The sequence below is a fragment of the Paramisgurnus dabryanus genome, chromosome 2 (genome assembly GCF_030506205.2).
Source record: "Paramisgurnus dabryanus chromosome 2, PD_genome_1.1, whole genome shotgun sequence".
In the NCBI taxonomy this organism is placed as follows: Eukaryota; Metazoa; Chordata; class Actinopteri; order Cypriniformes; family Cobitidae; genus Paramisgurnus; species Paramisgurnus dabryanus.
The window spans coordinates 46,450,194-46,464,438 of record NC_133338.1 but is presented as its reverse complement, the minus strand read 5'-3'; the positions used below and the strand labels follow the sequence as shown (position 1 = coordinate 46,464,438).

At 38.4% G+C, this 14,245-nt stretch overlaps 1 protein-coding gene across 2 annotated transcripts in view; it reads right to left on the bottom strand.

Moving 5' to 3' along the window:
* Positions 1–14,245, bottom strand: part of dhx15 (DEAH (Asp-Glu-Ala-His) box helicase 15) — a 34,861-nt gene that overhangs the window by 7,154 nt on the left and 13,462 nt on the right. For both annotated transcript variants that reach the window (XM_065288940.1, XM_065288939.2), the window contains exons 7-11: positions 6,291–6,377; positions 5,861–6,010; positions 5,540–5,648; positions 2,131–2,322; positions 1,120–1,242 (exon numbers count right to left, since the gene is read on the bottom strand). In XM_065288940.1, the coding sequence (XP_065145012.1) occupies positions 1,120–1,242; positions 2,131–2,322; positions 5,540–5,648; positions 5,861–6,010; positions 6,291–6,377 (661 nt within the window). The remainder of the gene's footprint in view (positions 1–1,119; positions 1,243–2,130; positions 2,323–5,539; positions 5,649–5,860; positions 6,011–6,290; positions 6,378–14,245) is intronic.

The window sequence follows — 14,245 nt, the reverse complement described above, 5'->3', positions numbered from 1 at the left end:
CATTACATTTGTCTTTTACAGCTTTGCTTTTTTGTTTGGGTTTCCAATAATGTTCGTTTGGGAACTCGTGTGAAGTCTGAGACGCGTTGTGTTTGTCTGTTGATCAGTGTCAGAAGTCTCAGCAGATTAAACCCTCACACAGAGTTACATGATTTAATGTCTGCATGTTCTTGCTCAAAAATGACAGTGACTGTACCATTTCTATTGTAAAGAAATGGACATATATTAAATATTTAAATGGGTTTAAACATTGTTTGGCTAAAAATAAGCGTTTCTCTGTCTTAAGTGAAAGTGAAGCTAGCGTTCACGAGACGAGTACACTATCGCCCCCTGCAGGCATTTGTTATAATACATACATAATGCTTTTTATTTATAGGACACAAATGTAATGTGTTTGTTAATATAATGTTGTTTAATGTAACTCGGTTTTAATACTTTAATTGAACCAATTATTATTGCATCTTCGTTATTATGTAATTTTAAAGGCTACTGCTCACTTGGGTCTATTTTTATTACCCCAAAATAACAAATTACTTCATTATCAGTTAGCAAAATAATTGTTAGGGCCAGTCCTTGATTAGTTAAAACTTTTAAAAATGTTTCTTATTCATTTATTTTATCATTGAGGATTTCTTAAAAAGTGTAAAAATATTGTCTCGTTTTGTTTTCGTGAACCCAATCTCGTGTCTCGTCTCGTGGATTAAGTGTCTTGGCACACCCCTAATATACACACATCAATAGGAGAACCGTAGACTTTATCCTGTCATATTTACAGTTTATCAGCATCAATCAAAACATCAATTCCAGTAAATCCCTATGTGCATCTTCTGTTTATTATTCTTTGCATAGTTGAATGATTTACTACAAGATAAAATGAGATTTTAAGATGCCAAGAAACCCATGAGATCAAAGTTTTATAGAAAATATAAAGGCTGATCATTTAGTGTGGAAAGCTGCGCCTTTCATTGGGGTTGCCTTGCAGGCATTGATTGTGATGAAACAAATTAAGATTTTTGGCCACCTAAAAAAAACTACAATTAGTTAAAATAAATGAAGCCAATTAGGCTAATTAAAATTGGGGAAGGTAATCATAAGCACACAAAAAAAATGCATACATACTCTGTTTAAAGGCGTGGTAGACGTTGAGCAAGGTCAGGTGGTCTCCGTCAATATGGGCGAACCTCATTTTGGACTCGTCGGCTGCCTTCTTAGCTTCGGTGGGTCGCACAAAGCACTGTGGGACTAAACAAGGTTGGTATGGGCCCCAACATAGCCGCCCATAGGGATGAGTCAAGCGTTCACCCAGACAGGACACAAGGCCTAGTTCTGAGGCTAGAGCACGGCACAGCGTACGCTACACCAAATGGTAGGATGGGGTAGGGGGAGAGCTGCTTCTCACTGCTTTTGAATTGCCATTCTGGAAAAGAGGAAGTGTGGCTGTGGAATTTAAATTAAACCTGCGGTCTTATATTCAGGGGGGATTTTTATGGGAAGAGTGGCGGGACTCGACTGAATTTTTTTTTTTTTTTTTTAAGAGATGACGTCAATATGGAGTCATCTTAATTATCAGTCATTTGTTATGCTCATTTACACAGGTTGTGTGGATTAAATGTTATCATGGACTTCATAGAAGAACAGTCTAAAGAGAAGTTCAGACCCTCTCTAAAGCCCTGGTAAGCAAGCAACAACATGGGATTTTGTACTCTCCCCCACCCCTCTGCAATACAGACATTAAACTGTTAAAGAGCCATTCTGATTTGGCAGTCCTACCATGTGACACATTAAGTGACTCAACTTGACGGTTTATAAGTACTTCCATTATCTAGAACAACTTACAAAGTAGCCAAATGTATAAAGAGACCAATTACATCCATGTTTTTGGAAACATTATGGTTTCCCCATAATAAAATTACGGTTTGGCCGGCTTCAGGTTTTGGATATTTAATGGAGACATTAAAACAAGAGACTAACAGTGGCCAATAATTTATTTGTCCTGAGCACAGACACTGCAAACTTAAAAATAAAACTGATCTACAAATAATTAATTTCATAGTCCATTAGTTTTAACTACATAGCTGAAAACTGTAAGATTGGATGCAGGGGATTTGTGTATATGTGAGCATGCATTACCTGATAACATTGCAGTGATGGAGAGGATCTCATTGGAGCAGTTGAACTCACAGCTGGCGATAACCATCTTGGCCAGCTGGGGGTCAAGCGGGAACTCAGCCATCATGGAGCCCAGCTCCGTCAGGTCACCGTCGTCATTCAGCGCCGCTAGGTAGTTCAACAGCTCCAGGGCTCGCATCAGCGTCTCAGGAGCTGGCATAAGGGTTAGAGAAGAGAAAATTTGAATAAATATTACATCAAAAAACAAGAGGAAGTAAATAGTGCAGAAAACACTTAAAAACAAAGCCGTTTTAAAGCTGTTTTTGCATATAGAAGATCAATAAAGTCATTGATTAAAGTCTTAAACCCAAAGAGAGTTTCTTTCTAAAAGTTAAAGGGACATTCCACTCTTCTTGAAAATACGCACATTTTTCAGCTCCCCTAGCGTTAAACATTTGATTTTTACCTTTTTGGAATCCATTCAGCTGATCTCCGGGTGTGGCGCTACCACATTTAGCATAGCTTAGCATTATGCATTGAATCTGATTAGACCATTAGCATTGCGCTAAAAAATAACCAGAGAGTTTCGATATTTTTTCCTACTTAAAACTTGACTCTTCTGTAGTTACATCGTGTACTAAGACCGACAATAAATTAAAACTTTGCTGCTGTAACATGACTGCAGGAGGCACAATGATATTACGCAGCAGCCGAAAATAGTCCCCTTAGTAACTTTCATTAGCAGGGGACTTTTTCAGGCAGTGCGTAATATCACTACGCCTGCTGCAGCCATGTTACATCAGCAAAGTCCTTGATTATTACACCAGAATGAGAGTATAGTTCCTAGCCATATATGCCAAAAAAAAAAAAATCGCAACTTTTAATTTTCCGTTGGTCTTAGTACGCGATGTAACTACAGAAGAGTCAAGTTTTAAATCGAAAAAATATTGAAACTCTTTGGTTATTTTTTAGCGTGATGCTAATGGTCTAATCAAATTCAATAGATTGTGCTAAGCTATGCTAAAAGTGAAAGCGCCACACCCGGAGATCGGATGATGGTATTCCAAAACGGTAAAAATCAAATGTTTAACTCTAGGGGAGCTGGAGAATGTGAAAAAAAAAGTGAAGTGTTCCCTTTAGGCTCATCCTAAAATGCTTCATTTAAACACGCCGCATATATCTATGTCACTGTGTGCGAAGATTGGCATAACGTATATAAATGTATACGCTAAGAAAGAAGTCGTAACTTCTATCACGCTGTGCTTTGGGACACATAATTCCAAATAAGGTAAGGAGAGTAACATTTCCATCACATGCTTGAGGTATTCAGCCAATCACAACACGCTGGAAAGTTGGCCAATCAGAGCACACTGCGATTTTCAGAAAGAGATTTGTAAAAATTTATGCATTTTGAAAAATTATTTGTTTTTATCTTTAACCGTGTAAACACGTTCCATTACACTAAATAAAATTTTTAGCAACGTTATATGAACCTTTTAAAGTCACCATAAAAAGAAAGTAGCGATTGACTTTTTTCCCCGTTGTGACATATCCGAGTGAAACGGCTTCTGAAAAAAGGTAAGGCTGGACTTGAATTTGTCCATTGAGAATTGATTGGATGGTTGGAAGTTGGGTCATGTTGCTAATTGCGAATCACTGCAACCTTTTTCTGTACTCAGCCCACCTGCCATATCATACGGTATGACCGTTTTGACGAGAAGATTCGTGTTTTTGGCAAAGGATTATGAGGGCACACGAATTTCTAAAAAATAATGAAGCTCACAGATAAAGCATTTGTAAAAAAAAACACAATATTCCGTTAAATGTTTTTTAATTTTTTTCATTTCAACTTCATTGCGACTTGGACAAAAAGGCCATTTTTTTATCTGACATGCAAACAGTTCCAAACAGCAGTGCCACTAATTCGATTAAAGGGAGGAATCTCTAGTTAATGCATCAACACTGGTCACACACCAACAAATTCAATTACTGACCTTTGGCCCTAGAGAGTTTGGGTCTAATGACCAGTTGCATGTTAACTGAAAATTAGCATTGCCTTGGGTTTGGAGCCGTTTGCTGAATAGTGTAAAAGACTGTTCCTGTCTGTATCAATGAGTCAGGAATACTTCATTTAAAAGCTGCCGTGGTCAGTTTGTTATTACGAACTAGTATCGATCTTGTATATCAGACATTCTTTTTCTCATTCTCATTAAACCAAGTAATATGTTTTGAGCAAAATGTAAGTGCACACAGTAAACTAGTTTGGGAAATAGTAGTAATTTATACAGTGTGGATACTATATAGCACCAAATGTGCTGATGGGTTAGCTGAAGGCAGAATCAATGAGAGGGAAAGCTAAAGGTACATTAAAGTGTGGAAGGCACCAGCGAGCGTTTGGCAAATGTCACCGGGCAAATGCCTTCAACCGGCTTTATCCAGCGCTACAAATCCCTCCTGCTTTTATTTGGCCTCATTCGTGCCTGTGTATCTGTCTGTAAACCCATACTTACTAAAAACAAGTCGACAAATGCAAATCTTGCTACCACTGAAATAGAAAACTACATTTTGGATAAACAATCAATGGTGTCGGTACTGGACCATTGCCTTACACGCAATATTCTTTTGTAATGTTAATCTAACCAACACATATCCTAATAATTTAGCTTGCATGTTTAAAATGATTATTGTGTTAATAGCAACAATTTCATTTAATGACTTAAAAAATTGCCTTTACAACTCCTTTAAAGAAAATAAATATTAAGATATAAAGAGCTCAGATGAAAGACCATCTAAGAGTGTCTGACATGTTTAATTGCAAATGAGCATTTTTATCAGAGTTTTAATTGATTCTGCCACCAATACGGTATTTCTGTATGGCCTGTGGCCAGGATTAAATGGATTTGAATAAATAAATAAATAAAAATTGCCGCAAGAGTATTTGATGAACGTATAATAAGTACAGAAAGCATCAGTTACTATCATCATCTCATTTCTGAGCGAGGTGGCATTCGCATTTGGTGGCATTCGCATTTGGCGGCATTCGCATTCTGAGCTGCTTGAAACATATGTTTTGGCCTAGGGCTACATTTACATTTTCAAGTTTCATGAATGCAACTATATGATATGAAGCAGAAATGGCCCTATTTAGGGAGACTGGTGGGTCATGAACCTCTCAGAAAAGCCAATAATCCTATCAAACAGAAACTTTCAATTGTTACCATTCAGCAACTAGTCTGGCTATCAAGTGAAATGTCCACATCAGTCTCCATATCGCTTAAAAGCAATTATACGATCAAAGCCATATCTGAATCTGTACCAGAGAAAGAGGGAAACCCATAACACAGAACGATTGTAAAATTTAAAAGATTACTATTCAGCAGCATTTTTTTTGGTTGTATAATAAAAATCCAGAATCAAGTTGCTTTGTTACCTGGGGGGTCCATGAAGTCAAAGTGCACCAGATCATCAATACCCAGCTTTTTGAGCTGTAACACCACAGAACCCAAATTGGACCTGAGAATCTCAGGGTATGTGTTGTCCTGCCGAGAGAAAAGAGGACACAAGATGAAAATGAGAAAGTAAATTAGCAAAAATTCTCATTTCAAGATGAGAGCTTTAAACTGTTTAAGTTGATCCGTTTAAGTGTTCACATTCATTTGAATAGAAATGTTATGTTTAAAAAGGGGCAAGAACTGGGCACGTTTGTTTAAGATGGCTTACTTGTTGAACTTACTTGAAATTATTCACTCACCTGCATCTCAGTCTTGTAGGCCTTCTCAGTGTACAGTCGGAAGCACTTGCCCGGGCGCGTACGCCCGGCACGGCCTGCTCTTTGCTGGGCTGAAGCTTTACTAATAGCCGTTACGAGAAGCGACTCGACACGAATGCGAGGGTTATACACCTGTGTAATCATAAAGAAAGATCCATGTGAATATCAAAATGCACACCATTGCACCACAGCAATATGCCAAAGCGAAGCCATCCTTCATCTCTGACTGGACTACTACATGTATGACAGCAGCAGCTGGGCTAGGGAAATGTCAGCAGAATATATAACTAGCTTTTCTATCTCAAGCCGCTGTCAGAGCCCTGCCACTGGGTTTATCTGGGGATTTTCGGAGGCAAGAGAAACAGATGATGGGGCGAGATTAGACAAGTGAGGCAGAGAGGAGAAGACTAACCTTTTGCTTGGCAAAGCCAGGATCAATTACAAACACAACCCCGTCGATGGTCAGGGACGTCTCGGCGATGTTTGTTGAAACCACAACCTTTGCGAAAAAAAAAACAATAAGATCAAGATTGAGATCAAACTGACCAGACAGCTCTTATAACCTGTAAACAAAAACACAAAAATGTGAAAAAAGTGTGTGTCTGTGCAACTGTGATCAACCAGTCTCATTTATTACCAAAATAATAGTACACATCTCTACATGCTACACAATTCAAAGTAGCATTTATGTCTGTGACAAAAGTAGCATGGCACCTAATCCTTACTATAAGCGAGGTTTACTTAAAGCAACAATATGCTCAACAATCACTTTTTACAATAACACAGGCAAAACAAAGCTTAATCAGTGTTTCCGCTATATACATTCAACCGTGGCGGCCAGCCACTCCTAAAACATCCCCGCCACGCCTGCGGTTGTGGATAGAAGGGATACAGCAAACGAAATCTCGTTGGATGAGCACTGTTTTATCCTAATCCTTTAACCAAACCCAACTCTAAACACAAAATTTCACACGATTGTAGGGTGTATTTGTATCTAATTTAGCCAGAACCGCTGTTTTCATCCTAATAATCCTACCTCCAAATCTAATCCTTAACTTTTCGGCATTTGCTGTATCCCTTCTAGACAAAACCCACAGCGGCAGCTCGCAAAAAAGCTACCGAAATGTCCGCTCTGCGAGACGTCTGTCTAGAAATAAATTCCTTTCTGGATTTGCGTTGTTCACTCATTTATAAATAAATCTCCTAAAATATCATAATTTCCTCCATGGGTTTAGTTTCATGCACAAATAGATTTAAATCAACAGAGGATTATTAAGCTACGTTTCTGTTTTGAGAAATAATAATAAAATAAATAAGCCTATACGAAATATGTTGCACTTAAATAATTGTTAATTGACAAAACGAATAAAAAAGTATTTGAGTTTCTGTTCTTTTTTTGTGACGCGCTCTAAAACCAAACCAGCAGAAAGCACGTCATGTTTTTAATGATTATAAATAAGCACAAGGTTTTCTCCTTATTGTGAGTTTACACAAATAAAAATACATCATTTGAAGTTTCGAATGTTGTTTTACTTTTATCTTTATGACTATAAATTTAGGGTAATTTAAGCTGCAAGGTCATCACGCATATGATGTTCACCGGCGCATATCCACACCAACACAGCGCAGGGCTGCGAGAAAAGACATTATTAAACTTTTGATTTAACATATTACGAGTTTTTTGGACATTCATTTGGAATCACTGTACTCATATTATCAACTTATCTGGCCATTAGTTATTTATGAAGGCGCAGCACGCTGCTGAGCGCTCAGCTGTCAGTCAATCGTCTGTGCTTTAGATCGACACTCACAAAGTTTTACATTAAATGATAAGATATTTGTCCAAAAACAAAAGGCTAAATACTGAATACTACTTATATGCGACTGCAAGACATTAATAGTCGAATCTGTTTGTAAGGAAACTTACATTATTCCCGTGGAAGAGAAGAACGTTGGTAATAGAAACTTGAGGCAGACGGTGAGACTGTTTTATCTGTTTTCAGACGAAACAGCAGGGTCGGGGTACCCGCGGGTGAACCGCATAATATTTGATCTAACGGGTGTAATAGGCTATTCGCGTGTCATTTGTGTTGTAGATGCAGGTCGGGACTCAATAGACAAGAGTAAAATGCCGGTCTAACATCCAAGACCAAAATTCGACTCGTTTTTAAATGTCCCGTGCTTATTTGTGTTTAAGATCTGTCTGAAGACCGGTAAAGGTTTATATTTAACTGCGCGATTTGCGGTGTGACCGGCTCGGGGTCACAGTCTTTATGTCAAATGGTACGGGTGTGAAATAAAATTGCTGCTGATGTCGGATAACTGGTCGGTTGTTCTGTCATTCACAGCGGTGCGGATTATCAAACAGGACTGCATGACTTTGTAACAGCTCTGTACGCTAAACACGAGGACGACCTTGCAATGCACACTACATTAAAACTACAATGAAATATCCGAACTACGTACGTAGCTGTGTAACGTTTTTTTAAGAAAATACAGTTTAGATCAAACATAGAAAAGCAATATGCTATAAATATAAGGAAAAGTAAATGACAGCGTGAAAATTATAAAAAAAAAATACATGTTAGTTTACTGTAGCCTATATTCTACATTAAATTTTTTTTTTACATTTATAATCATCATGGGCGCCCCCTGCCGCCACAGCTGAAAAAAATCCTAGAGGAAACACTGTTAATGGTATTATGAAGGAGAGTGGAACAATGGGAGATTTCTCTAGATTTATTAAAACAGGAATTTCTCTAGATTTACAAAGTTTTGGGATAATGCGAATACACAACTGCACACCATGCAAATGATGTGTATATTTAATTACAAAAATTTACATAATTTACATATTGTGGCTTTAAAGGGACACTCCACTTTTTTTAAATATGCTAATTTTCCAGCTCCCCTTGAGGTAAACATTTGATTTTTACCTTTTTGGAATCCATTCAGCGGATCTCTGGGTCTGGCGGTACCACTTTTAGCATAGTCCATTGAATCCATTAGCATTACGCTTTTCTCTCATTCTGGCGTAATAATCAAGGACTTTGCTGCCGTAACATGACTGCAGGAGGCGCAATAATATTACGCACTGCCAAAAAAAGTCCCCTTAGTAACTTTTTTAATAGCAGGGGACTATTTTCAGGCAGTGCGTAATATCATTGCTCTTGCTGCAGCCGTGTTACAGCCACAAAGTCCTTGATTATTACGCCAGAATAAGAGTATAGTTCCTAGCCATACCGGCCTAGAAAATCACAACTTTTAATTTTCCGTCGGTCTTAGTACACAATGTAACTACAGAAGAGTCAAGTTTTAAATAGGAAAAATATTGAAATCTCTTTGGTTATTTTTTAGCGCAATGCTAATGGTCGGATTCAATGAATTATGCTAAGCTATGCTAAAAGTGGTACCGCCAGACCCAGAGATCAGCTGAATGGATTCCAAAACGGGGGCTGGAAATGAGTTTTTTTTTTAAAAGTGGATTGTCCTTTTAAGTAGGGCTGCAACTAACGATTATTTTAATAATCGATTAATCTGTCGATTATTTGTTCGATTAATCGATGAATCGGATAAAAAACAAAAAACAAGAAAAGCATTCATTTCCCACCCCTTATTCAAAACAGAACTAAAATCTTTAGAAAGTGCACAAACTTGTTGCTCATTGAACACACCTGAGCTGTTACAATAATAATAAAATAAAAATGGACTAACACAAAAAAACACACATGTATGCTTTACATCTGCCAAATATATAGACTTTTTATGATGCATTTCCCATCAAGAAGCCTCTCTTGGTGGGATCAAAAAGATAGTATACGAGTACACTCTCAGAAATAAAAGTACAAAAGTTGTCACTGGACAGTACCCTTTCAAAAAGGAACACCTTTGTACCCAAAAAGTGCATATTAGTACTTCAAAGGTACATATTGGCAGTTCAAAGATACATATTTGTACCTAATTGGTACATATTAGGACCTTTTATAAAGGGTACTGCCCCAGTGACAGCTTTGTACCTTATATTTGACTTTATGTGTTTTCTCTGATCGGATAGCTATCTCATTTGTTAAAACTGTTCCATTACATTTGGCCACATAAATGCGTCTTGTGAAAACGGAAAATGCGTCTTCTACTCCCGCGCAAAATGCAAATACACCATTCATTACTTCGTCTTAAAAACTTACTGTATGATGTACTGTATGTTGGGCCGGGCACGCGCGTCTCCTTGCTCTGCATGAGCTGGAGCGCGCAGTACAGAACAGCAGGAGAGTGACGTGCGATGATTTAACAGACGGGGAAAAGCGTCCATACAACTCTCTCTCAACGTTTTATTTCTTTGTTTAATATCATTGGAGTTTTTTATTCGTTCTAGAAACTTTTTTTACTCGCTGTCGTCGCTCCATAAAGCATAAGCGTGTCGTCTTTGTTTGATTACCTCTTTGCCGGCTATAACTTCCAGGTGACGCGCTTACGTTTGGGAGGAGTAAAACACTGACATGTGGTTTTCCTCTACCTTTGCTGTTTTTTTTTATATTTTCCCCGCCGCCCTGTAATTTCTCCGCCCTGTCTATGAGGCGCCGAACTCTGCAAGCAACAGTGCGCGAGAGAGACCGACGCTCCGTCCCAAACCGCATACTTCCATACTATATAGTAGCGAAAAGCACTACTTCTCGTACTCTTTGCCTACTATATAGTAAGGAATTAGGCGGTTTGGAACGCAGTGCGAGTGTGTTCACTCCGCTTTGCGCTTAACTGAAGTTTTTCCTTTTTTTTTTATTAAACGTCTCTGCGTCACGCGACACAACGAATCGATAATGAAATTCGTTGCCAACACTTTTAGTAATCGATTTTTATCGATTTAATCGATTCGTTGTTGCAGCCCTACTTTTAAGTATGCATTAGATATGGGTTCCTGTATAGCACAGAGGTAAAGCACTTCATTAGCAGCACAAAAGGTTATGGGCTTGAACCCAACTAACACACATACTCATAAAAATGTTGTAAGCCAAAAACATCAACGTAAATATTCACTACAGATTAGCAATCCTAAAAAGTAAGTTATTCTTAACAGTGCATTTTCCAGACACAACACCACTTAACTTAATCACTGTCTGTGAAACTTCCAAATCAGTGCTTATCTGTGATTTTGGGAATCATTGCAACCGAACTTGTCTTCAGTATTGCTAAACCACCAAACCCGATCAGAAGCTCAACCTGAAAACTATGCCAGCATGGGTGCTTTTTAACTACATGATAAGAAAGTTTTGCACTGCTCGGGGCAAAACCAAAAATTGAATTAAAAGGAAAAGTTTCATGGCTAAAAAACAGGAAGAAAAATCTGTGGGAATTAAATCCTTAAAGACACTTCAGTGAGCTGTCGCAGGCTCGAAGGCTAACACAACCCAACAGGGGAGTAAGGCAACAGTTGCTGCAATCAAGTCGAATCGGGAGTGCGCCGGATGAGCCGGACTGCTTTCCGCCGAGCGGCCCGTCCAGACGAATTACCACTGCTCTTTCTGGGGATGAGATACATGTCTGTGCACAGCGTGCAGCCATCTTCCTTTCCCTGGAGACCCCTAACGTCTAGGAAGCTTTATTATTCATGTCGCGTCCCGCTCCTTCTTTCACGCCTGTTTGCAGTACAGGTGGCCTTCGCGTGTGGCGTAGTAGTGACATGTGGAATAATCTTTGAGATGGAGACTGCAGACAGTCTTTTATATGCTGGGGTGACAGCATTTGTAAGAGAGGTAAAGCTTTGGACAACAGTCGGCCAATAGACTGGTCATGCACTGTGCGTGCAGATGATTCATGTACCCAGAGGTGTTTGCATCATAAGGCAACATTTGAGGGCATGCTATATTAAAAACTATCACGTGACATACTCCCCGGAAGAAGACTACCAGCGAGTGAATAGTATGTGTCAGGCGCTCATTTGAGCATAAAGAGCTTGAAGGAAAAGTATCAAAACCACAGACAGATCGAATGTAGCTTGTATATGTTAGGATTTAGACTTTATTCCAAATCCTAGTTGTTTCTGTAGGCAGCACTTTAATGCATTATATAAATAAATTTAATACGAGTAAACACACATCACTAAAACTAGATTTTTTCCAGATCGGATTGCTTATTGCATTATTGAGTATTGAAAGCAATTGTAACCATTTTTATGAACAGTTCCTGCTTTTCGAAAACACTTTAATTTAGTCACTTATGAATCATTACCTCCACTGTAGATAGGCGTCTGCCACCTATGGCAGGATCCTAAGTAAATAGCATACAAAATTTTGGAACAAAGCTACAAAGTAGACATGGTTCAGATTTAGAAACGATCTTTAGGCAAAGCTGATGGCTGTTTTTAGTTGAATATCTAAAAGCTTTACTGCAAACTAAATGTCACAGCTTCATTTTGAATAAGGAGGAAAACTGAATAAGGGTGGAGAGGGAAACCCTCAGCTGTCAGATTTGCATTCAGCTGATGAAAGTATCAGAGCATGCTGCAACATTTACACGCTCTGAAATTTAATGGCCCACAAACACTGGAAGATTATAGACGGAAAAAGAAATGCGTGCAGGTTGGGAGAGGCGATGAGAAGCATGCCAGGGCCTGTAAAGTTGATCGCCTCCTCGTGCCAAATGATTTGGATTACAATTACCTCCACGCAATGCTGTCGATCACAAAAGAGCATCTGCATATCATAGCAATCACGCACATCTCATCGGCTTAAAAGGTCTCTTTGAGGACAAAAACTTTTAGTACAAAAGAGGAAATCATTCCAGGAGATGCTCGTAGCCAAACCTGGTGACTGTAGGTGTTGCTGTCTGTTTTTGTTATTTACAATTGTTCAATGCAAATTTGAGTTATAATATAAACATTTCTGGTCTCTGTTGTTTGGAGTTAGTGTATACAATCCTTTTTTACATAATGCTTCTCCTCCGGCTATGAGAACAAATGGCATATGGGCATTTAAATTGCACCTTTAAAAAGTAGCCTCCTCTCCAGCCATCAAATCCATGGCTGTTTAGTTATTAATGCAGCTGGGTTTTATAATGCACCTTATTGCCTGATGTAATTCAGCTGCTAAAACCAATCACCTGCCTATATTCATGGAAAGTTGGGAGAATTCAATGGAAAACTAGTCAAGAGATTCATTGATGCTCCATTGATTAACGGGTATCCAGAACCATCCATTGGTTTAGTAAGAAAACATGCTTCATAACAGGTTGCATCCTTACAGAAAACGTGACCACCTGGGAAAGGCGTGATAGAAGAGATGTAGTCCAGACTGGTAGCCATGGAAATTATCAAAAGGTGAATGTCACTTGAATGAATCCCATAGCCAAAACACTAAATGCATTACGAGTCCTTAGTTGTAGCCATTGAACCATAAGGTGTTGAGAAATTGCATCTTTTAGAAAGGCAATGATCCATGCTCAAGTGGTCCGGAAGAAAGTCAGCGGACCGACCGAGCAAGGCTAATACTAGAGACATTTCACTTGAATAAGTACAATTTCGATTCAACCTGCTCTTCTGCGAGTCTTCAATCCATGTTCCTAAAACTTGTTAATTAGAAAAGGCCAGAAAAGTACCCAACAAAAACAATGAAAACAGAGGTGTGGACATTTGATATCATGCAGGTAGCCAACTGTACACATGCAGACAGTTTAACAAACTTGCTCCGCATAATCTTCAAACTGTTGCTGACACAATACGCAAGAACTTGCTGAATCATGCAATTTACCAAAAGCCTCCAATAGTGATGAACGGGTTAACGTTTTTTCCAACCCGTGGGTTAACGTTTTTTCCAACCCGTGGGTCCCGCTTCTATGCAATATTTGGCCCGCCCCAACCTGCACCACACCACACTACAGTATTTATTTTTACAACCTGTCCCGCGACCATTAGAATAAACAATTGTAATGTAAATGAAAAGAGCCTTTTTTCAGCCTAAAAGTGGTTGGACACAGCTATTAGATTACATTGCCCTGTATACTGGCAACAACATATGCTTATGAACCATAGAAACCACCCTGGTCATATTTATATTTATATTTATATATATATATATATGTATGTAATAAATTTACAAAGCAGTGTTTGTATTATCCATTCACAAATACACAATCTTATTTTCTCACGCATCTCGACCCGCGCATCACTAGTCTCCAACTTTTTTGTGTGCATGTGTGTGCAAGTGCTACCACAATGGATAACTCGATGGATAACTCAAAATAAATAAGAAAAGTTTTATTTTATTTTACGTTGATACATTTTATCATGCGTTAAAATGTTAACATTCATAAAAGAAGCCAAGCTAATATGAATAATAAGTAATAAATAAATATTAAAATTGAGGCTATTAAATGAAT